The 25,379-nt window shown below is 40.8% G+C and overlaps 1 protein-coding gene and 1 long non-coding RNA gene across 4 annotated transcripts; one reads left to right on the forward strand and one right to left on the reverse strand.

Annotated features, from left to right (window-relative positions):
• Positions 1-473: 473 nt before the first annotated feature.
• On the forward strand, positions 474-24,778 carry paqr6 (progestin and adipoQ receptor family member VI). 3 transcript variants are annotated; one of them, XM_047597628.1, is made up of 8 exons: positions 474-823; positions 12,547-12,818; positions 16,399-16,526; positions 17,222-17,427; positions 19,413-19,539; positions 19,994-20,090; positions 20,417-20,561; positions 22,043-24,778. In XM_047597628.1, the coding sequence occupies exons 1-8, from the start codon at positions 763-765 to the stop codon at positions 22,303-22,305; spliced, it is 1,299 nt and encodes a 432-aa protein (XP_047453584.1). In that variant the 5' UTR covers positions 474-762; the 3' UTR covers positions 22,306-24,778. The 3 variants fall into 3 exon arrangements, with proteins under 3 accessions (XP_047453584.1, XP_047453585.1, XP_047453583.1); XM_047597629.1 differs by lacking the exon at positions 474-823 and adding an exon at positions 1,104-1,297; XM_047597627.1 differs by lacking the exon at positions 474-823 and adding an exon at positions 3,564-3,812.
• Positions 3,125-3,674, reverse strand: LOC125015715. The gene is made up of 2 exons (XR_007113637.1): positions 3,552-3,674; positions 3,125-3,367 (listed from the first exon to the last, which is right to left on the reverse strand). It is a non-coding gene; the product is annotated as an uncharacterized LOC125015715 (long non-coding RNA).
• Positions 24,779-25,379: the final 601 nt, after the last annotated feature.

The raw sequence follows: 25,379 nt of genomic DNA on the forward strand, positions 1-25,379 counted from the left end.
GGAGAAATTAAAAATGTATACCAAACAAAAGCTTTGGAGGTTAACTAAAAATTCATGTAAAGGATAAATTCCACCATTTTACACACAAACTGCATGTCACTCAACCTGAGGGGACACTGTACCACAGTTTTCATCATAGCAAATGTAGCACACAGTGATTTTCTGAACCACACTGAGAACATCAGGATACCTGCTGCATTTTACAAGTATCTGCCCTTAAAGGTCAAAAGTAGAAACCACCACACGTGTGTGTGAATTCTTTGAAACAGCAGAAGTTTCGTCACCATTAGTTTCTGACTTTCAGATGAGCAAAGCTGCAAAGACGTAACCCTGAATGACCCCCCCTCACGTGGAGTCTTTCCAGTCTTCCCCTCAAACTAGGTCTGGGTGTCCCACTTTCCTCCCTCTTGTGTTCCCCTCTGTCCCAGGCCCCGTGCCCACCACTGACCGTGCACACAGAATAACCAATCCCCTGAAAGCGGCACCAGTGCCACCCCGACAGGAGACAGCTGGCACTGGTGCTGACCCGGTTTTTCTTTTCTTTTTCTTTTTCTTTTTCTTTTTTTTGCTGGGTAAAGGGGTTGGAGAGAACCTCACTGACCCGGAGCAGTCCTCTTTCTGTGAGTTCACGAGGCTGCGGAGCTGCAGCGGGGACTTCGGCGTGGACGAACTTGGGCTGCAGAGACGGGATGAGAGCTTTAAACGTTTAGTTCGATTTAGCAGCGAGTTAAAGGCGCCTGTGCTCCGTCTGGTGTGAGAGAGATGTCCATGCAGGGCTCTGTGCTCGCGGTGGGGAAGTGTCTCGCCTGTCTGGAGTTTATGCGTAAGTCACTTCCCTGCGTTTGTCTGTTTTTTATTTTTTATTTTTTTCTGGACACGTTTGGAATCGTGCGTCTTCTTATTTTTTATTTTTTTCTGTGTGGATGGAAGTGGTACGTTTCTGATTTTCTCCTGTTAATGATGCTTTTGTCATCTGCGCCTTGTCTCCTCATCGTCTCCACAACAAAGTCTCTTTTCTTTGCTCGCATCCAATGAGGAGGAAGACGCTCAACCCCGAGGGTGGGATTTCGACACTGGGGGATCCAGTGTTTTTATTTGGCCACTGCAGGAATGTGCAGAGAGGGAAAGCGGGGGAGGCGCGGGGTTGTTTGCTGCAGAATACAGCCTGGTCTGGTTTGGGAATTCTGATGGAATTGTGAGTTTTCTATTCACAGAAAACAAAAAAACTATTTCTCCTCTTGTTCCCTCCTCTCTCTGGAGTCTACAATGAACCGACTGGACGCGTAAAAGCTGAAAGGTCAGACCAGGTTTCTCTGTGTTTCCATCGTTTCCATCCTAAGAACGCTCTAATGTTGCTCACGCCCCTTCCTCTGCTGAAGAGACCCTGGAGGTTCTGCCCGTTACTCGCAGACCTTCCTGGGAACTTAAAAAAAAAATGCTGTGGCGCAATTTGCATCCGTTTTAAGTGTTTCAGTGTTGTTTCAGTGCGCCGTGCGTCCTGGGTCAGGATTTCATTACGCGTGACCAAACCTGTGTGCAAAGTAACTTTAAAGAACTAAAGTGCAGTTTGAGTTAAATTGTAGGAGAAAAGAAACAGAAAAAAAAGGAGTGTTTCTTTTTTGGATAAGTAAAAAAAAACTTCAAGGTCTTTAGTGTAGTTGTGTTCAGTTTCAGTTGTGTCAGACTAAGAAGAAGGTGTCTTGGTTCTTGAGGTCCAAAGTTTAAAAAGCCTTTATTAAAAGTGGCTATTAAAATGATATTATGCATTGCAGCACATGGCCTCTATCAGGGCGACAAACCTGCAGTTTGAGTTACTTATTCAATATTTGCAGCTTTTACGTGCAAAACATAAAACTGTCTTATAATCCATTACACATGCAAAGAATGGATGGTATATATAATATATTGTATAATAGATATGAACGAATTAATTAAATAAATCATAAATAATAATGTTAGCATAATTGATAAAATAATGGAAAAGGCCATTTTTCCTTCTGGGACTTTTTGCATATTCTAAGACTATAAATGATTTAGATCTCCCATCAACTGCTTTAAAATCAGGAACAGAAGTGACTTTCAGACGAACAGATCAAACTCATCATCTGATTCAAGATGAGACCTAAAAAGCCTTTATCTTGACCAAACATGATGATCTCATGGGGGGAGGAGGAGCTGATGTCATGTTGAAGGAGGCAGCTTCAAATTCTCCCGACGGGACAGTAAAGGTTTTGTTTTTATGTTTTTTCTGGTGAATACACTCTGCTATTTTAGGAATTCATAGTAACACACTGAGCACATGGGTTTTGTCTGGAAGTGATTCGGGTGTGTCCGCTGAATTCTGCCAAAAAGACAATTCTTGGAAACAAGTAAGATCTGACTATTTGACGTTTAAACCATCATGCGGAGATGAGACTTATAGAACGCTTTGTTGTGTTTGTTGTGTTTCTCAAATGATCAGCGTCACAAACAGAAGCTGTGGGTTTAGATGTGGTCACAGAGGACTGAAAAAAGATCTTTGCAGAAACGTTTCGCTGCATGCTGCGTTGACACAAACTGGAGGTTTTTTCCTGCTCAGAGTGAAACAGGATGTCCTCTCCTCTCCGCTCCTGGACAAAGGAGACTCCTCACAGGTTCACGTGGAGGCGCTCATTCGACGAAATCACGTGATTCAGGCAGAAGAAACGCAAGGAGGCTGGAGTTCCTGTAACCATGAGGACATCATGTTACCTAAGACGAAGCGATGCGTGTGTGTGTGTGTGTGTGTGCAACTTCCAGTATGTAATCCCTGAGAGGGACTTACGTCACTGCTGGGTCTCAGGAGTCATCGATTCAATTCCATTATCGTATAATTCTAATTTCTAAAATGCTTTGGAAAAACCTCAAGCCTGAAACCCACTAAAGTGATGGTGGCATGAAAGAATCCATTTCTTATGGGAGGAGACCTTGAACAGATTCCAGCTGATACGGGGCGAGAATGCATCTGAGTGAGGCCAGAAGGGGAAAGAAGACAAGGGGAGTCATGGAGTGGTGGTCCACAGGAGGGCGCTGCACAGGTGTACAGGTGTACACATGGATGCAGAGAAAGAATATCACCGTTAAAGATCAATAAAGGGAAATTTAATTATATTATCATTATTTTAATAGTTGGAGGGTTGGACCGTCAGGTTCAGAGGTTATGGGGGCCCTGGTCCAGGTCTTGATCCTGGTCCAGTCCTGGTCCTGATCCTGGTCCTGGTCCTGATCCTGACTCTGGCCCTGTTGAAGAGCTGTTGTCTAGGGCCCCAGGGAAGTCAGGACTGGCTCCGGCTGCCTGGGTAATTGAAAGCAGGCTTCTTCTGTTTTCTCTCTTCCCTCTGCAAAATAACTTCCAAAATGAAAGAAGATCACGAACCATACTGGATTAATAATAATAATAATTATAATAATAAAATAATCATAAAAAGATCAATAAATAAACAACGAGCTCGTTAAAATAACTACATAATTAAACATTAAAAGACAAAATAAATTAAATCCAGATGTAAATCAGTCTTCCGGTATCTTTGTACCTCGCATGGGCGCGCGCTCGGAGGACGGACGACACATGGCTCGTGTTGTTGTTGCTCGGGAGAGCCACGTGAGCTCTGAGCAGCGCTTCCTACTGGCTCGCGACGGACACGGAGAAGAAGGAGGCTGTGAGTGGACCTGGTGTGGATTTTACTCAATTAAACCGAGCGAGGCTCCTGTCACAGCCGGACCGCCGACCTCTGTTGGTATTTTTATTCCAGTTTTCCGCTCCCTGAAGGAGCTCCTCATGCCCGAGGGTCGCGGTAAGTCCACGAAGTCCATGAATTTGGCAAAGATGTTTTTTTTTTCTTCTTCTTCTTCTTCTTTCTCCTCGTTTGTCCGCGGCTGCTTTGTTGAGTTCAAGTTTTGCTCCGTTGTTTTTTTCCTCCAACCAGCTCGCATGTTCACATCAGCGTGTGTTTCAGTTAAAATCCCTGAAAAGTCTGATTTAATTACTTTAGATGGGAACAAAAGAAAACACACACACGCATGAAGTTCATGGGCAAATCCTAGTTATTCTGAGAATTGGTTGCATGTGACTGGCATGTTTTCCTCCATGGTTGCTCTGGAGATGTGTCCAGGAAATAGTCCAGGACAACTGCAGGGTTTAGTTTTTAGCCTTTTTTTTCCCTCAGCGTGGATTTTTCCATATTATCAGAACTCACCACATGGGTTTCAGGGCGTGGGAAAAGGGTTTGTATTTTTTTTTCCTTTTTTTATTTTTATTTATTTATTTATTATTTATTTTAATATCCAGTTCATCTTAATTTTGTTAATTTATTTAATTATAATTAAAATAATTAATTAAATTAAATAAATAAATAAATAAATAATGTTGTGTAATGTGACAGTTTCATAACTTTTGTTCAGTTTTAACAGAATATTTGTATTTTATTTCATATTCTTCTATTATTAATAACAGTCATTTATTTATTTATTTATGTATATGTTTATTTATACAGCAATTAGGCAAAGTTTAAAAAGCGGTGCATGAAACAAACTTAATGAAAACAGAAACCTTACACCAATACAGTTGAGAACCTAATTAAAATCTTAATTAAAACTCAAACAGATTTGGTGTTTAATAACCGGGAAGGCTCTTAATTTAAAAACAATTAGTGGTTGCTCTCCGGTTACACTTTAAAGCCAAGCGGGTCGTGTTTTGTTTTCTTCTCACTGGAGGCTATAGAAAGTGTTATATTAAGAGCACAATATGAGAGGGAGAGGGGTTCAGGATAACAAACATGCCTGGAGGGACTGAAATACCTTCACAGCACATGCAACGCCCAGCAGAGTCCTTTGTCTCAGGTTTAAATCTATAACCTGCTCTGAGTTTGAACCTGGTTTCGTTATTTGTCGGGTGGACATATCGACTCTTTAATTGGATTCGCTGGAATCATTAAGATCCTGGTTAACAGATGTAAGAGGAATTCATCAAAATAACTGTGTGTTACATAACCTGGTGCAGCCCTTGAGATGCAGAGGAACATTCTAGGATGACCTCAGCCTGAAAGCAGAAATAAGGAAGTTGAAAATCACATCTCATGACACCGTGTTTGTTACGTGTGTGCAGGGTCATGCACTGGTGTGTCACAGGCAAAAGTAACCACACACACTTGGTCAGGGTTGAGTGGGTTCATGTGAGTACGTTGTGTGAAGATGCAGATTCCAGCACGTTTAATCTGAAAATGAAACCCTGAAAATATTCAGTTCAGATTCAGATTTATATAAAAGAGACAAACCATCCTTCACTACTACCAAAACGTCCATAAACTAAATGTTAATTGAGAATAGTCACAGCTCTAAAACTCTTACATTTGAGCAGCTGCATTAATTATTCAGCGATCACAATTGTTTGGTTTTCTGCACGAAGACAAAGGTAAAAACTAAACTTTAGTCCTCTATTAACAGCACATATTTAAATATTTCAAAATGCACATCCATATCTCCTCCCTTGTAGAGTCTTAACCGTCTCTGGAAGATTTGTCTCGAGGAAACTTTTCTCTTCTTTTAAATGTTGCAGCGTTCAGAGTTTGTTGTTGTTGTTTGGCTGCAGCCTTTAACCTGAGTGGACATACTGCACTTTGTGGTTTATTTGAACCAAACTTGGTAGCATTTAACGATGAACTCCTACTACCACCACCTCACCAAGCGTTCACATCTATCTATTTATATGCTGACGAACTGGCTTCATCTTCCAGAGTAAAAAAATTCTTCCAATCAGCAGATATGGTCAGTCATGTGAATATGATTCCTCCTCTTCAAGTTCTGGCAGCTTTGACGCTAAACTGCCACTAAAACAGAAGAAGAAGAGGAAGAGGGGTGCTACAGTGTGTGGTTTTTGGCTTGTGGCTAAATTAAAACTAAATACTACGAAAGCTCTGGCATGTCTGAAGGTTGATTCTGAACTGATGATCTGGTATCCTTTAACTGAAGTGGAGTAGTTTGGAGCGTAGACTGTATTAAGATGTACAGCAGAACTCGCATATAGAGCTCCCCCTGGTGGCTGGCTGCAGTATCGGTCATAAGCTCCATGGATGAGACTTGGGCCCATAAGTAAAACACTAAAATACATGTCAAATACTTTTTTTTCCCCCCACAAGGATGGTTTCTGTCAATGTTGAAGCATCAGAATCACAATTTTATTCATCGCAACAGGAAATTACTTTTCGTTACAACAGCTCCAACTCAAAGTGCACCAGTGTTCAGACCATAGAGCAAAATAGGCAAAAAGAATATGTGAGAAGACTCGTGAGAAGACTTTATTTGGGAAAGAAAGGGACAAGGCACATGAATATGTGCCAGATTAAAGCCTGAAGGCTAGTTTCCATCTGCAGTCCCTTTGGCAGGTTGGATGTAGTTTGTGAGCAGACACACAGGATGACAAAAAAACAAACAAGGAAAGAGCACATTTAAAAAGAATCACATGTGAGAAACGTAGTATTAATGAAAGGAAACTAAGAGATGAAAAGAGAGTTAATAGTGATATAGAAGAAACATGTGAGCACACACTGTAGTATTATAAGAATGAGTAGGCAATTATAATAGAAATACACACATCAATGTAAAAAAATAAATTTTAAAAGAATATATTTAAAAATATATAAAAGTGAACATGTGTTCCAAGTTGTTTCTCTATAATAACAGTGACTATGGGGGTATTGCACAGGAAGTTATTGCACATGATGAGTCCAGAGTTCAATAAATATATAAAGAAATATGTAAAAGTATATGAAGTAAAGTAAGTTCAAGTATCAATTGTTTGGATAAGTTTTGCTTTAGTGAGTTATTTGACACTATAGAAACAGGAAAAGGATGTCACATCATGGCGACTACCACTAAGAGTTGGGAAAAAAAAATACATTAGTACAGTGTATAATCTAATATTTTCTTGTACCAGGATTTGGAGCAAAGCGTAGTATTAGTTAAACGAAAACTGACTTTGGAGGAAGTGGGCGGGGCATCGATATCGTGGCTCCGCCCTCGGACCATACTGATCAGACTCTGACTTGGGCAAATAGCATCAGTTTGGTCACTGCAAGAAAGTGTTGACCCGTCGTCCATATTTATATTCAGTCTATGCTTTGGAGAGATGAATGAAGCAGATTTAATCTCTAAAGGCGTTTCAGCTCAGTCACAGAGTGCGTGTTATACTTTATCTGTAGTAATGTCATCCTGCACAGAAATAGCATTTCGATGCTATACTGGGAAGCTATGATAACTCACATAGTGGACCTGTCCTTTCATATCTTAGAATCAAAGCTCCTTGAAGGATGAGAGTAGACTGATTGTAGATATCTCCTATCTGCTGTCATCCTGTGCAGCCAGATTCCACCATCTCTCTTCAACAGTCCCATTTTCCTGAACTAGAAAAGCTTGTTTTTCTGCGTGGCCGTTAGTTACTGACCACCAGGACACTATCAAGATGATGCAGTGTGTGTGTGTTCTCCGTTCATGTAAAAGGAACTTGGTAGGTTTTCCTTTTAAGCCTTTTAAGTGCAGCGTGAACTCATGGTTGACATATTGTATGTAGTGTGTAATCTTCGTAGTTGTGCTTGTCATCTCGTGGCTGGACATGTTTCAGCGGGACAAAGGAATGCTCCACAAGCTTAACCTCCAGACTGAGGCGAGGCTCGTCAAACATGTGGGCAACACGCCGGCTGCAGAGCATTCTTACTGTCAATAAAGACGTCTATTGAGGGGAGGTCACGTGACGGCATCTCCAGCGAGAAGAGAAAGGAATTTTAGTTGGAGTCGATGCATCGGGATGATGCCGCGTGGAGGACGAGGGCTGCCAGATGAAATGATGTTTTTGGCTCTTTATTCCTCCCCATGTTTGCTGAGTAAATACCTTTTCGCAGATCAGCACTACTGTGTACACACAGAAAACCAAAAGTGCAAATGTTTCCACGTGGTTTTGTCGTGGCTGCTTCTACCACATCAGAGTCAAAATGAAACAGCGACCGTGGTGATGACCGAAGTGCTGACTTTCATCTTTAAAGGAGAACTGAGGAGAAGTATTACTATCATGTCTCAATATGAAACTGGCGGTTGATTAGCGTAACACCATCAAAATCTAGTTATTTGGTGAGAATCAGAGATGTTTCAAAATCTCAGTCAGTGTCTAAGAGGATGTTCGCTGCCAGTAAAAAGTTTGGACACACCTCCTCAGTGAATTGAATGAGTGTCCAATCTTTTGATTGGTAGTGTATGATTTATGGTGTGTTCTGACATATACAGTACTGTGCAAAGGTTTCAGGCAGGTGTGGAAATAATGATTGTTTATTCTTATCAATTTACAAAATGCAAAGTGAGCCAGCAAAAAGAAATCTACATCCCGTCAATATCTGGCGTTACTACCATTTACCTTCAAACCAGCATTAATCCTTAATCCTTATAGGTTTACTTGCACAAAGTCAGCGATTTAGTAGGATCATAGACGCAGTGGTCGGCCAAGGAAACTTAGTGCAACAGATTAAAAACACATCAAGCTTATTTCCCTTTGAAATCTGAAGATGTTCAGCAGAGACATCAGCTCAGAACTGTCAGAAACCAGGTTCACCATCTCCTGTCTGGAGACGTCTGGTCTCAAGTGGAGCTGCAGCCAAAAATCCATCTCACTGACATGGAAACAAGACCAAGAGACTCAACTATGAACCAAAACATAGGAACTGGGCTCAGAAACATGGCAGCAGGTGATCTGGACTGATGCAGAAGTCAGTTTGTTCGCCGAAGGAGCTACAATAATGAGCGTCTGCAGGCAACAGTGAAGCATGGTGGAGGCTCCTCAATGCTAAATGGTTAATGGTCCTCAGTGCTGAGAGATACAGGCAGATACTGATCCATCATCAGTACCATCAGGGAGGAGGAGAACTGGCCTCACATTTATTCTGCAGCAGGACAAAGAGCCCAAACATCCAGACAAGGTCACTAAGAACTATCTTCAGAGGAAAGAAGAACAAGAAGTCCTAGAAGTGATGGCATGACCCCCACAGAGTCCTGGTCTCAACATCATAGAGTGAGTCTGGGATTATATGAAGAGACAGAAGGATCTGAGGAAGATCTGTAGTTAGTTCTCCAAGATGTTTGGAACAACCTACCAGCTGAGTTCCTTCAAAAACTGTGTCCAAGTAGAAGAACTGATGCTGTCTGGAAAGCCTCAAGTGGATGTTTGAGGAACTGCAGTCTTTGATACTTGAAGCTTGTTCGCATCAGTTGAGCTGTCGTCAAGTTTGTACTGTTCCAGTGACTACGTGAAGCATCAGCTCGATCATTAATGTTTGACCAGTTTAATGTTCAACTGTTTTCTTGCTGAAAAAATGCAGAGAACTGTCTTCTTCTACATGTCAGCCAGTTCGGTTTAACTATTATTTAGTAAGAATAACAAAAACAATGCAGCCGAGTGGATAATCATCAGTGCTTGAACAACAACGTGTCTCTGAGTGTAGCTGGACATACTTTGCTTCTTAATTTTTGCTGCATGTAGTGCGACCTTAGAAAAGATTTTTACTTTTGAATTGTTCAAGAATCTGTTGTGTTCTCTTAGTTCTTAAACATGTGAATAGTTAGAATACTAGAAGAGAAGGAGGTCATCTCCGACCTCAGAAAGAAGGAGATGGTGAAGAGGAGTCTGCGTTGTCTTGGAAGCTTGTTTATGACGTGTGTCGTGTTTGTCATCTTCCAGGATTTGGTTGCGTTCCTGTCTGATAAGAAGTCAAATGAGATGTTTTTGCTTATCGTACAGTTTCTTCAGGTGCCTGATGTTTACCGAGCTGATTTGCCTCTGGTGCTGCTGAGCTGCAGATTGTGTTTGATGTTGTCTTTGTCCTCTGTCTTGTGTTTGAAGTACACGCTCTTCATCCCGACACACACTGGTGTTTGTGGACATTTGTTCAGGTATTTGTGTGGAATTGTTTTTTTTTGTTTTTACTTCATGTCCTTCCAACTTTGATCAGCCGTCCAAAATTTGCAGTAACAATAATATTCTCTGTTCCCTTTCATTTATTTTTTCATCCTTCTCAAGCCAGTTACACAGTGATCAGGCGTAACATTATGACCACCTTCCTAATATTGTCTAGGTCTCATTTAGAGTGAATTTAGAGTTCAGGTCGAACATTGTGCTTTTCTTCATGTTTCTTCTGAGTTGTTCCTAAAGTGTGTTGTGTCCTTCCATCAAGGAGTGTCATTGCTATGGGGTGGGGGGGTCTGGTCTGGTCTAGGTGGGTGCTACATGTCTAATTAACAACCACATGAATGAACGCCATGTCCAAAAGTTTAAATCAGTGTTATCCACTTAACTGGTTTTAATGTTGTGGCTGATCAGTGTAGAATCTAATGCACAGTCTTATACATGAAGAAATGGATGCATGCTATTAAAATTAATATCCACCTACATCCTGCAAAAAAATAACACATAATCCAAATAAAACCACTAATAATCTGAAGTATTTTTTTTTTTGTGACCTCAGATGTTTCTTGAAGCTGTTATCATTAACACAAGCTGTTGCTTTCTCCAGACCATGATGAAGTCAGATTTTGTGCCTGTGTTCCTGGACGTCAGGGAGCTTGACTATGGTCGACATGTCAGGATATTGTGTGTGTGTGTGTGTGTGTGTGTGTGTGTGAGGCCTCCTTTTCATCCGGGGCAGTGTGTAACAGTCCTCCTTTGGCCTCTGTGCTCTCAAGGCTCCAGCCTCCACAAAGCTCACTTTGTCAGCGTTAATAGGCCGAGGCCTACAGCTGGGGTGGAGTAAGCAGCGGCCCCCTCTCGTTGCTCCAACACTGCCAGAGGCATGGATGTGATGGCGGCGTGGGGTTTTATCCCGTCAGGTCTGAGGAGCGATGCTATTACAATTTTCCCACATTAATCGAAGCCTGAATCATGCTTTGGTTTTGAGGCTGATGATAAAAAAACTGTTTATTTAAAAAATATTAAGACATTTCACAGCTAATCAACTCATAGTTTCTCTTTGGCTACAGGTGCTAACGCTAACAGGATTACATAGTAATGACTGCACTGAGGTAGCTGCTGGTGTTTTGCACAAAGCATTAAATAATGGATTACACAGTTAAAGTAAGTGTTCGGTTTAGTTTGAAACTCTTGCAGAGATGTTGATTCTTCTGTTTGCGTGCAGGCGGCCGTCTGTGAAGTTGTGGCATTGATGTATTGTGTTGTTCTATCTCCTACCGTCCTCTGTGTGTGATCATAATATTATGTTGAACATTATAACCCTGATAAACCTGTAGTTTTTTGCAGCATTGTGCATCTGTAGCAGACTGCGTTTATTTGGCTACACTGAATTTAAATGAACCTAAACAAACATTTATGACATGTAATATATATATTTTTTAATATATATAAATGAGAGACGTCCCCATGCTCCCAAATATGCTGACACCGTACGATAAACTGCTAAAACCTGTTGTTACAACCATTATCTGCTGCTGACATGTACGGATTTCTGGCTCTCACAGACTTGTCATTATGACATGTGTTCACAGGCCTCTGCAGCGTGACAATCACTCCATTCATTCATCAGCTGGACGTCTGGTCGCGTCTCAAGAGCCACAATAAGAGATTGTCCTCGGTGGTGACTGCAGTGGACAGAGATGTCACACTGGAGGACTGTCGTATTAACGTATTAACGCTGGACGTGTGTCACGCGATCGTTATGAGACCAACCTGAAGGTGTTTGCTGTGTTTTAGTTAAAGTGTTAGCAGGACGTCTCTATAATAAGACACTAGAAAAGTCATAATCGCAAGTCTTATCGGTTTAATTTATCGACCCAAAAGCACAAATTCAAACAGTCTTTATACTGAAAACACAGAACATGGAACAAAACTTAAAATATAGTATAAAAGTGCACAGAAATAAAGATTTTTGCAAGTTGCTGTATATGCAAGAGCATGTTTCTGATCAGTTCATTTAGAGATATTTCAGTTCTGAAAGAATTTTACTTAAAACTAATGCTGATGTTGTCATTTGGTCCAGAGATTTGTGGTATTTCCACAAATTTCCCCTCTAGTTTCACATCTTGTACATGTCCATCTCTTCTCTTTTGCACTTCTTTTTAAATCTTGGGTTTTGGTTTTGGCTTTCCTCCAAACATCGACCGATCTCATCTCGTGATGTTGCGAGATTTGTCGTGTGAAGTAAGTCTTGCAAGACCGCAGCAGGTTTTCTAAGAAGACGATAGAGGAAATATCATCGGTTTAAAAAAAGAACTGAGGATTTTATGAATCAAGATTGGACCTTCAGTTTGAATCAGAACTCCAGATTTCTTCTTTAAAACCCGACCCTTTGATAAAGTTATCATAAAATGATTCACAGTAAAAACCAAGTCTAAATAACTAATGAAAGCTCCTGCAACAATCTTCATTAGTTCGGTTTGAGTCTGCTGGTTGAACAAAACGAGACAGAACATGACTGGTGTATGAACCACAGTCTAATCTGAACATTATAAATCCTGACGCCGGTGTCTGTGTTTTTCCTGCAGTGTTCCCGGTGTGGCGGGGGATCGGGGCGGGTAGTGGCGTCGGAGCCGGGTGGAGCCAGGGCTGGGGCCGCTGCTTGAGATGGGAGTCGGACGGTCCGGACCGAGGGCCCCGGGTCGCGGTGTTTGACTACCCGGTGTGGTTGGTCATCTGCCGCGGGGGGCGCGCCCGGCTCAGGGAGGTCTGTCAGAGGGGGAGAGGCGTCATCAGGCTGCCCACAGACATGCTCAGCATCAAGCTTCCACAGCTCTTCAACATCCACCAGGTCCCCAAGGTAAGAGCGAGATGCATCACTGATCTCTGGTTTTGTTCGTTAACCACTAGTAAGTGAAAGTGATGCGGTAGAATTAAAGTCTGTGGTCGTTTCTGGTTGAAATATTTAACAAATTGCATCTGATTGTACGTATTTGTAAAAAGAAAAGGTGATAAATGGAAATATCCATCTCCTCTGCACTGACTAAAAGACTATTTCAGTTACACTTGCAACTAATTGATTAATTGAACAGTCTCTCTATCGAGTTATATACAGTTAGATCAGTATATGTTTCAAGTGGCAGTTATGTAATGAATACGGCCGAAACATTCAGACTGTGTCTGTAATAGGATGATAGGACTAAGGCTCTGAAGAAGAAGAAGAAGAAGAAGAAGAAGAAGAAGAAGAAGAAGAAGAAGAAGAAGAAGAAGAAGAAGAAGAAGAAATAGAAATAGAAGAAGAAGAAATAGAAATAGAAGAAGAAGAAATAGAAATAGAAGAAGAAATAGAAGAAGAAGAAATAGAAATAGAAGAAGAAGAAATAGAAATAGAAGAAGAAGAAGAAGATATAGAAATAGAAGAAGAAGAAGAAGATATAGAAATAGAAGAAGAAGAAGAAGATATAGAAATAGAAGAAGAAGAAGAAGATATAGAAATAGAAGAAGAAGAAGAAGATATAGAAATAGAAGAAGAAGAAGAAGATATAGAAATAGAAGAAGAAGAAGAAGATATAGAAATAGAAGAAGAAGATATAGAAATGAATGAAGAAGAAGAAGATATAGAAATGAATGAAGAAGAATTGAATACTGTTACTATTTATACTGTATATTTCTGTTTTGTTTTTTGCATTATTCAACTCAGGGGTTGCACCAGCCACTCTATGTACATGATATTATATATTGTCATATGTCATATTTCTCTTTTTAGCCTACTTTGTACATACAGGATATATTTTTATATTTTATTTATTCTCAAAGTTTACACATTTTATGTTGACACTTTTTTATTTAGTAGCTGCACCACAGGCCTTTGAGGAAGGTTATTTCAATCGAGTATTGTGTTGCACAATTGACAATAAAGTTGACTTGACTTCAGAGGGAATTGATGAAGAAGAAGAAGAAGAAGAAATGGGCCTTTTTAATGACAAGTTCAGCTTCAACGTTCTACCAGATGGTTTTGTCGGCAAGAACAAAATGATCTGCATTTACTGTTGATGTAAACAAAGAGCTCTGTGGTTGGCAGAGAACTTATCTAGCAGCTGAGATAATGATGAGCGTTAATCAACACATGTTAAAGTAACTTCCTTTAATCATGCATTAACTCTGGAAACCATTCGACTTTAACCCCAGTCTGAACATCTTTGGACCAGTCTGCCTTTGTTTCCTGTAACCTCACAGGATGTGTTGGTGCATTCACCTACAATATCGCCTCACTTCCTCATTTTATTTTGTAATATTTATGTAACTCGTGTTTTGAATTTCACGCTGTGTTTCCTCACATAATGCTGGAGTATAACAGGTTTATCTGGATATGGGTATGAGCTTATCGGTTTTATGTCTTTAGATCAGCTTTTGTATCACCACACAGAGTAGTTTGTTATATATGATGGGGGAAAAAAAAGACTTTCGCTGAACACAACAGATGCAAAGTAAAAATGTTCACATTATTGCAACAGTGCAAACGTCAGAAACACATTGTTGCAATAAAGTGCAACTCACATTTTGCGCTGTTTCCTGACCCAGGGCCCTCCAACTATTTACATAGTTTGTTACATAATTTACTTTGCACTAAGAAAAAAATCCCCTCTTGGGAATTCTTTTTATCCAGGTGGATAAACTTCTTATAAAGGGTCTGCCTGCCCAGCTACATGTTCTCAGTATTCAACACCTTATTTTCTCGAAAATCAATGAAAAAATGTTGCATTAAAGCTTATAAATCATTAAAATCTATCATGTTAATTGATTCACAACATTTCCAATAGATATGACAGCAAAAACAAATGGATGTTTATTTACTCACATATTATCAGCCAGCTCTGCAGGAGCTTCGTTTTTCTGTCCCCTCACTACTGGGGCTTGTGGTGTATGTGCACACAACAGACAAACCATGTCAGGATCAGGGTTCAGCGCTTAGTAGGAGAGGAATGTGGCCGCTGATTGAGGATGAGAGACCGTCAACGGGCGGCGCAGCCCTGCAGCTCAAGCATCTGTGTTGGCCACCGTCCACCCTGCTGCCGTGACCTTATCTCAGAAAAGATAAACACTTATTATATCAGCCACACTTCATGATGTCCAGTCCCCTCTGTACATATATGACTGGTATCGATGATAATTGTGGTATAAAAAAAAAACAATATGGTGTTAAAAATGTGCCTGATAATATCGTGTAAATGATCCAGTGCCCCTCGGACTCTGTGTGTGTTTTACATCTGCCCCTGTTTTCTTCCACTCTGCTTCGTCTCTCAGCAGTGGAGACGCTCTCCAGCCCCCAAAACAGTTAAACTTGCCGGTGTGGGAGTTTTACGGGTTCTGAGAAGTGGAAGCGGAGGAGTGCGACGACACAAAAAATGTGCAATGTGCATGCAAAAAAATGTTGAACTAAGGCGACTGCTAAAAGGGGTATTAGTTGTCATTCTTTAGTTGCACACAAACTCCTCTGCTATCCGAAAATGATTTATTTCATTTAATTACAGGAGATTTTGCACCCTGTGGCTCCTCTGTTTATCATTTTTATTTTATGTGCATTTGCACAGTTACTGGTATTTTGACTGTAATTCATCTCACAAAGGAGGGAAAACAAAGAGCTCTTATTTGCTAGAGCTCAACGTGACTTAAACGTCAGTCAGGTGCATGCAGTACATTTTGCAGACATGTAAAGCAGCTTACCTGTCAAAACCTGAATTAACGTTAGCTAACAAACCTCCAGGGGGATTTAAAGTTACAGAGAAGCTCGACCACAGTCTGTTTGAACTGGTGAGTTCATATCTGATCGCTCCTGCTCAAATATTTACATAGTTGTCGACTATGTTTATCTTCATTTCTTCCCTCTTTGCACATCGAGTTGGGAGCCAGTCGCACGGTTTCACCACTTAACTTCCTCCCAATATACAGGACGCCAATAACAGCATTCAGCCAGTCCGAGGGAAACCAACATAAGCATCAGGGGCTGGAATATAAAGCTGAGGCCAACATCTGCAGAACCTCAGATGTTCACTCTAAAAGCTAATCGATCTTTATTGACGTCCACGTTACAACGTCTCAACTCTACAGCAGAAATAAACATGTTTACAGTTATCTGAGCTTATGCATAATTAAAAGGGGGTGAGCATCTTCACAGGTTGATGGTTGTTTGTCTTAGCCTGGAGTCAGATGGAGATGCTAAGATGGAGAGGGGTTTCATGACATTTATTGTCATTGTTGCAAAGCATTTATACTTAAAATAGCACAGTAAGTTGACCTTGTAACGAGTGTTTCTTTCAGTGAAGCGCACGGGGCTGTTCTGCACACATTGACTCTTTAAGGGGGAAAGTGAAGAGTCTGTGGGGTCATCATACGTTCATACGTGTTCATACGTTTACCCGGACCGTCTCTTTGTCCCTCAGGTGTTCAGGGAGGACAGCATCATCTCTGGGTACCGTCACCCCCGGAGCTCGGCGCTGGACTGCGTCCTCAGCAGCTTCCAGATGAACAACGAGACCATCAACATCTGGACGCACTTCCTGCCGACGTGGTGCGTTCAGGAACATCATTTAAATTATTCATTATTCAATGTGTTTTACAGTAACACGTCAAAAGGTCTAAAACGCTACAGTATTTCTTTCTTTTTTTATTGTAACGTGTGCAGTTTAATGTCTCAGAGTAAAATGATTGTCACCAGTGTGACATTTTTTACTTTCTTTATAAAATGGAAATCAAATATTTTTCAGAGAGTTCTTCCAGAAATGTGTGTTTCTTGTAGGGAGCTTTGCTTTCACTCAGTGGGGTCAAAGTCTAGAGACTGGGCCATGGTCCACTCCATGTTTTCAAGGTTTCCATCTAGTTTTTATCCTGAGGTAGTTCTGGTAGAGCTCAGACTAAAGTTTTGGGTCATTTTCTTGCTGTAGGATGAAGTCCAGAGGACACTGATGCTGTTCTAAAGCATAGATAAGATCTTTATATTAAAGACAGACCAGAGAAAATCTCATTAAAAAACAAGCAGTTAAATGCACGTATCATATTTTTCCAGCTGCATAAACAATCTCCTAAGTTCTTCTTAGTGCTGGAGTGAAAATAAGCAGCGATTAGAACAATGATTGTTGGGTAGGTGGGAAAAAGCTGAGCCAGGATCCTTTAAACTTCACTGAGCCTCAGTGAAAACACACCAGTCAGGGACGTGGGCTTTGAAGTCCCGGGGAGACGCTGTTCTTTAACGGGACTGTTTCTTAGGTACTTCCTGTGGCGTTTCTGCGTCCTCTGCTCCAGCCTGAACTTCCTCACCGACAGCTACACCTGGCCCCTGCTGGTGTACATGCTGCTCATCTGCATCTACCCCTTCACCTCCAGCTGCGCCCACACCTTCAGCACCATGTCCCCAGAGTCCCGCCACATCTGCTACTTCTTCGACTACGGCGCGCTCAGCCTCTACAGCCTCGGTAGGACAACATGGACACACACTGACGGTTTCAGAGTCCAGACACTTAATGCAGCAAATGTTTCCGTATGTCGTGTAGAGTAGAACAAATATAAAATAATACATGAATCTGATGAGAAATGTAAATGATAAATGTTGATTTAGAGGGAGTTAATAAGCAGATCACTTTTATTTTATTAACATTCTTAGCTAAAGGTTTTAGTGGGAGAGTTTTTTTTAATGTGAACTGGCTTTAAATGGCTTTATTAAACCAATCAGCCACAACATTATGACCAATGACAGGAGAATAAATCACATTGACCCATCTTGCATTGGATGTTCTGCTGGGAAGCTTTTGGACCTGCATTCGTTCATGTGGAGCTCATCTCCAAATTCACTAGATCCTAAACTGATCAAGTATCTGTGGGATGATCCACAGAGGCCCCTCCCCTCAAAGCCCCCCCCTCCCCCCCACTAACAACATTCAACACCCTCAGAAGGTTCATGTCCATTCTCTGATCAGTCACCACAGACCTAGACAGTATCAGGAAGGTGGTCGTAATGTTATGGCCTGATGGTGTTCGAGCTTGTATGTTCTTCAGCGAGACTTCTCTTCTCCATTTGGGCTTCAGGTGCCACCTCCTACAGATGATCTGAAATAAAAACCTGTCATTATAGTGATTAGTTATAGTAAGAAAACTTTAAAGAGTCCAGATAGAGTTTTTACACGTACTTTAATATGGATGATTGAGAAGATTTAACCAGCTTTTATGTTAACTGTCAAAAATGAGACGACTAATAATTTTCCTGCAGACTGAAGGCTCTGAAGCGTTGAATGCAAATGTCCTTATTTCATTCATTTGTAAATAAAAAACTCTTTGTAGGTGAAACAGTTCATGTTTAAACTGGAAAACCTCAAACTCTCTTTGATTTTCTGACGTTGAAATTCAAGAAACTTCATTTCCTGGTTGTAACAATTCCTCCTTCAAACTCTTTAAAGAACAGTGAAGTTCTTCTTTATTATCAGCATCACTGGAAGATATTTTACATACTCTTGAAATTGTTTGACTGACAAATGACACAGCAGTGATATTCAAAGCGTCTCTGTGCGTCGTCTGATTTCCATTTAATCTGAAAATCTAACGTAATAATCTCTCGTCTGCCTCTCGAGACACGACTTGTTTCATGACTCTGTGCTTCACACGTTCCATCTCACAACCAGTTTTCCTATGAATAATATTTCCCTGTCGATGTGCAGCCGCCGCTGTCTAAGGATTTCACCGGGGAACGAACAATAGCACAGTCGTCCCGTCCAGCTCCTTCTGCTAGTTGTCATGTGCACACTTTGTTTTTTTTTTTCTCCTGCCTGTTTGCTCTTTAAATATATTTTAAATCAGCCATGTTTGTGCGTTTCATATCATGCATTTGTCTTGTAGAAGTGTGTTTATTATCCCTGCATCACATATTTAAGATCCCGTCAGCAAAGCAGCAGTCAAACATGAACTAAAAGTGTTTAAACTCTTTCTTAATCTAAAATAAAGCTTCTTAGTGCCCAGATTTACCCAGATGAAAAGGTTTCTCTCATGTTTGTATGAAAAAAACTCAGATGTGCAGTTTTTAAATCTTTAGAAGAACCAACAATGAATGACTATTGGAGACTCATAAAAGCCTCCGTGTGCTTTGTGACTGTAGCGACTCCCAGTGGTTACATCAGGTATAACACTGCTGTTTGAAATCTTTTTATAATTGCAATAAAATCTTCTGACAGTGGCTTTTAATCCTCTGCACTTGCAAATATTTTAATGCATGAGAGAAATAAGCCTCAACTATTTATGAATGAAGTATTCTCTTCATTTTCTTTGCCTTAAACAATGTCAATCTGGGTGTGTGGAAAAGTTATAATCCACTCAAAGCAGACATTTCCATCTGAAGAAGTCATCCCAGTTGAATAATATCCTAATGAAGTTATAGGAAATGAACTTGTAATGCTGTAACATCTGTACGCAGGATGTGCCATAAGCTACGGACACTATGTGATACCGGACTCCTGGGTGAACAGCTGGCTCCACCAGCATTTTGTTCCCATCGCCATCGGAAACACTCTGTTCTGCACCAGCCTGTCCTGCTACTCCAGGTAGGAAGACGCTGCTCAGAGCGTGACTTTAACATTATTATAGTTCGATATTAGGAAAAATACACTTCAAAATACGGCATCGTGTGCATAAATACGTCTCCTTGTTTGGTCTCAGATGAAACAGAGTTGAGCCTGTCATGTGACTCTTAGATTTTCCTCTGAATCCCGGCTGGGTGAGATTCTGTGAGTCTCAGCGGCTCTTACAGTCATGTGACCCGGTGCTACCACACAGTCGGGAAGCAGTAACTTTAAATGACATCAGAAACTAATTAATTTGGTGTATTTCTGCATCCGGCGTTAATATCTTTGAGCAAACGTGCGTCTTTAGCCACTGAAAAGTACGACTTGGTTCCCTATTGTGATTAAAGGGTCTGAAGCTTATGTTACATAAGTGGAGACTAATTCCAACAAATGAAGTGATTACTCCCCCCCCTCCGTCCGTCTGTCTGCACAGGTTCCTGGAGCTGCAGTTCCCTCAGAGAAGTAAAGCCCTGCGCACGGGAGCGTTCATCGTCCCGTTCATATTCGACACCATCCCTCTGTTCTACCGGGTGAGACGAAGAACACGACGCCCCCCCTCCCCTCTAACCGAGTTACAAGCTTTTCTTTTCCATCGGGAACACATGTGTTTTACAGAAGCCTTGCGTGTTTGTTTTATTGCATAAGTGCTGATTGGTGCCAGGCTCTAATGCTTTCAGCTGGCTCACTAACCCACAAGCTGATTTCCTTCCTTAATCTAATACGAATGCATTGCTGCCATCGGTTAATTCCCCTAATCACTGGGACGATTCGCTGGTGCATTGTGTAATTTATCGCAGTCATTGCTCTTAAACGTCACATTAGAATCTGTGTTTTATTTTGTTTTCTCTGTGACCAGGTCCTCCTGTGCTGCGGGGGGAGCTGCAGTCCACACGACGCCTTGTCCAGCCACTGTTACCACCTCCTCTTCGCCTTCCTCACCTGTTTCCTGTTCACTGCCCACCTCCCGGAGAGGCTGGCCCCGGGACGCTTCGACTACTTCGGTACGTTCCTCCCGGGGCTCCGTGCAGGATGTAACGAGCATGTTTGGTCTTTTACAGCTTTAAATCTGGAAGGAATCACTGATAAATAACATAACGAGCCACGTAAAAATACATAAAACTATTACAGTGAGCAGCATGTGATAATAAAGACTCTCAGTAACATAATTCCAGAGGTTTTCACTCCTTCCAGGCCTCAAACCTTTAGATCCTTTGTCTTTATGTGTTCGTGACTTTTTGTTTTTCCCGTTGACATTAAAAATGGCTCCGTATCAAACAAGCTTTTCATCGTCAGTGTGTAAACTCCTTTGCTCCGTGGGTTGTTTAATTTGTCGACAGAGCTCAGTGTTTACTCTGCTCCTCTAAAGGAAAAGCTGCTGTGTTTGATAATGAGTTAAAAAGAGGAGGAAGAGCAGAGGGTTTTCTAACAGTGGGACAAAGACCTGATTATTATTATTAATGCCCTTAATTAATGAACATTTCAGTGAAAGTTACCTCCTTCAAATTAACGTGTAACCTCAGTAATAAGATAAAGATCCTGGAGTGAAAATAAGAAAGAAAAACACTTGGAAAAAGCCTGTGGTGTCAAAACTGAGAATTACCTGCAAATATGGTTGATATTAATTTTAGTTAATCAGTTTAGTTTAGTTATCAAAGGACACTCTGTCCACGGCAACAGTCAGGAGACAGGATCAGTGTTAAAACTGGTGTTTTATATAGTTCAGACTCTGTTTCTTTGCCTTTTACTTTAGAAAACTATTCGTGTAGAAGATAATGAACTTTAACAGGGGTAGGGGTCACAGAGGTACTGCTTTTTGTTTATTTTTAATTTCCCCCACAAATTTAAATTTCTTTAAATACACATTAACATGAATCCATCCTATTTTAGTAAAGAGATAAAGGAGCATCGTTTCACACAGAGCACCACACTAGACCTGTCAATCAAAGCCTCCTGTACACAATAGGCCCCGCCCCCTATCGCTGCTGAGCCAATCATGAGGACACATATTACACACTGACTCTGTCCGGTTGGACGAGAGCCTAACGCCTAATGTTTGAAATATTAAAACTAAATATCTGAACCTGTGTATTATTTTAATAGCTCAATATTTAATGCAAAATGATAATAATAATGTATATTTATAAATAGCACCAGGCTTTTTAATGTAGAACACATTACAGGGTCCCTACTTAACCTCAATCAGTTTGGACTAAATCTTTCAGTTTCAGTTCTGTTTTGCTGCTTTTCCAACTCTAATATTTCTATTTAATATGCAACACAATTGTTCCACCTCATTTTGTTTCTTTCTTGCTGAAACTCGTCTGTTCTAGAGGAGAGTAGAGATCATTCATAGAGGAGTTTATTTGTAGTGTTTTCAGGTTGATCAAACATAATGAAAGCTTCTGTTATTAGTGTTGATTTGTAAAACCACCAAACTAAACTAAACTAAAATCCATGAACTTGTGTTTGTTGTTTCCTGAAGGCCACAGCCACCAGCTGTTCCACGTCAGCGCCGTGGTGGGGACCCACTTCCAGATGGAGGGCGTGATGTCGGACATGGTGTCGCGGAGGGCGTGGCTCCTGTCCCACGGGGCGGCGCCGTCCTTCCTGGGCACCATCGGGGCTCTGTTCGCCAGCCTCGCCCTCAACCTGGGCATCATCGCCATCTTCAGCGCCCCGCTGCTGTGGAAGCCGCCACCACCGCCGCCGCCGCACGGCTCCGGCCGCGAGCGCAAGGAGCAGTGACGGTGGGAGGGAAGGTCCGGGCCACTAACAGCTCCCGCCAGCTTAACACCCACACGTTAGACTCCACGTTCACGTAACAGCGTTCGTCTCCTGGAGGCTTCGGGGCTGAGGACCCAGACGCGAACATTTCACGGCTTCGTGCTGCGTCTCTGGGTTGAAGGAAGCCTGCAGCCGCCTCATGGGAGATTTCATTCAAACAGGTTAAAAACTGGAAACGTTTGCAGGGAATATTTTTTTTTTTTTTTATATATACAAATGATTTTTTAGGGCCATTATTCCTGATAATGTTCTGCACATGGACTCGCTGGTTTGTTCTGTGCATAGCGCAGCATGGATAACTCTACATAATATAATGCAGATTGGATTGCCGCTCTTATACATCCACCTATTGATTCCAGCGCTGCACCGACTGGAATTGATTTGCAGACCAGTGTGGTTCTTTTTTTTTTTTTTTTTTTTCCTGATTGCCTGCCTTATTATTACAAACCCAACAATCTGCCCTCAACAGGGGGAGGAAGCAAAAAAAAAAGTTCATGTTCAGTGGTGATTAAAAGACAGGTACCATTTTTATAACGCCGCGTTTCCACGGCAACGCTATAGCGGCCTCACGCCGAAGGTCCTCGACAATTTTTAATGTTCCGAGCAAATGGTGCCATTTTCTCTCATCTTCCACTTAAAACCCACAAACGAAAATGGAAAATAAAAATCCGAGGTGGACGTTTGTGTGTTTCCAGTCCGGTGAAATTAGTGGTTTTTATAAAATGAAAACTCAAAGAGAGGAGGAAAAAAAAAGTGCATGTAGGGGTAGTTTTTTTTTTTTTCTCCAGTATTTCGGTGCATATATGGGACTATTAACAAACCTTATTCTACTCTGGGTGAATTATCTCGTCGCCCCATGTGAGTTGTTTACATTTATTTACGACTGAATAATATCTGTCCTGTCTATTTATAGAAACGTGTATTTATTGCAGCATTAACAGAAATGAAGTGTTTTTCTTTATGTGGTGGGGGGGGCACGTTTAAGAAAAAAAACCCATCTTATCAAGTTACTTTTGATCATTATTGACATTAAAGCAACTAAAAAGATCATGTTTTTTGTAAATATATCTTAAATTTCCAAACCATTTGATTTCAGACCCAAATTAAAATCACCCTCAGTTTAGAGGAGTGTGTTATTAAGTTTTCATCCACTAATCGTATTAGTTTTTCTGTTAAAAAAAGTCAGATTTGTTTAAATTTCTTTATTCTGCAGCACAAAATTATTGTTTCATTCAATTCTATTCAGTTTAGAGGCATTTCTGACTAAAACAACAAACTAAAACAGGTTTTATTAGTGAATAATCATCTTAGAAGCTCAAAGTTTTCAGCTACTCGTCACGTTTATTATAAAATAACCTGAAGATTAATAACTAATAATGGCAGCCGTGCTATGTGACATTTTTCTTTCGGAGAAATTGAACAAAACTGACTTGATAAGATGGAAATCATCAGTAACCGGACTCATCTCACTCCTGGAGCTGGAGGAGGCTCAGAATAATCCTCCTAATAATCAGTTTACTTGACAAAAAAAAAAAAAAAAAAAACGGTAGAAGTGAAGCACTTTGCGGCGCAGATTTAACTCGACCTGTTAGACGCTCACGGCTAAATCACGATTAACCTGAGGGGGGGTAGAGGGGTTCGTGAGAGGGGAGACGTACGTGACACTGTGGGAATGAGGGGGAGCTACAGCTACAGGTAGAAAGTACAAACGTTGGACACAAAGTGAATGTGTAGAATCACACAGAGCGCACACACACACACACACACACACACAGATTTGTATTAGAGCACTTCTTGTTTAAGATGTTTTCAAGGTCGATGTGCAGAGAATAAAAAAGTCCCATCGTGCTTTTTTCCAGTGTTGGGCCTGAGTGGTTCTGTCTTATCTCTGCGCCGCCCGAGGAGCACGAGGATCGATTTTTATTTCTTCCAGCGTTCCTCCGTTATGAACGCGTCGATTCTTGGAATTGCATCTGCACCGTTTTCCAGATGTGCTTCTGTTTTCTGTTTGTCTGTGGTTTTTACGCCAAAATACTTTTTTTTTTTTTAAACTTCCAAGCAAAAGAAACTCTCCAGACCAGATCACTGTAAATGTCACCGGCTGTAATTATCAGGAAAACTTCATTTTTTTTATTTATTTTTTTTTTTACAAATGCAGCGTGTTGAAGGATGTTGGATCATGTGGAACAGACGAGAAGACGAGATCGGGAAAAACTTGACACAACAAAGAGTCCATTAGGGGGGAAATAAAATGTAATTGGTGCCTTTTTTTTTAACGTTTTATACAACTTTTCTTTTATTAAAATGCTCTGTTTGAAAAAAAAGAAAAAGAAACTACTCTTATAATGTATAAACACGTGTTTGTTCTGTGCTTTGTCTTTTGTAATTTGTTCTACTAGACCTGTGTAATAAATGAAGCTTTTTATAAATGTAACGATCGTCCCTGGAGTAATTTCACACATTTAAACCAGACTGGATTTCACTGAACAGATAAAACCAGAAATTAAAATCGCTCTAAATTTAGCTGATTATATAAGAGGTATTAAAACAGGTATTGTTCTGTTTTGTACAACTGCTGCGCTTATTTTCATCAACTGATCTATTAGTTTTTCCTTTAAGCAGTTTTTTGTTTTATGTTTTAAATAAAATATTGTTTCCACAATCTCCAAATATGTTCATTTTACAAGCATTTTTGACAAAGAACCTGCAAATATTTCCCACATTTTGGTTCAAATGTGACTGAATAATCAAAGCTTAAACTGTTCAACTTCACACCATGTTCATATCTGCAAAAATACTCACTTTTGTTGTTATTTAATTTGCGAAATTCAACGTGTGGAGTCTTTTGTAGCTGTGTTTATTAGCGTTGTGAATGTGAGCAGTGAGTGTGAGTGACCAGCAGAGGGCAGAGCCGTACAACAAGAACATGTCTTAATCTGCAGAGAAGTGAGCTGCAGGGTCAACGGAGAGAAGATTCATCCGCAGGAAAAAACAGCTGTTGAATGAAAATGTGCAAAAAAAAAAAAAAGTTAACA

The sequence above is a fragment of the Mugil cephalus genome, chromosome 11 (assembly GCF_022458985.1).
Source record: "Mugil cephalus isolate CIBA_MC_2020 chromosome 11, CIBA_Mcephalus_1.1, whole genome shotgun sequence".
Classification (NCBI taxonomy): domain Eukaryota; kingdom Metazoa; phylum Chordata; class Actinopteri; order Mugiliformes; family Mugilidae; genus Mugil; species Mugil cephalus.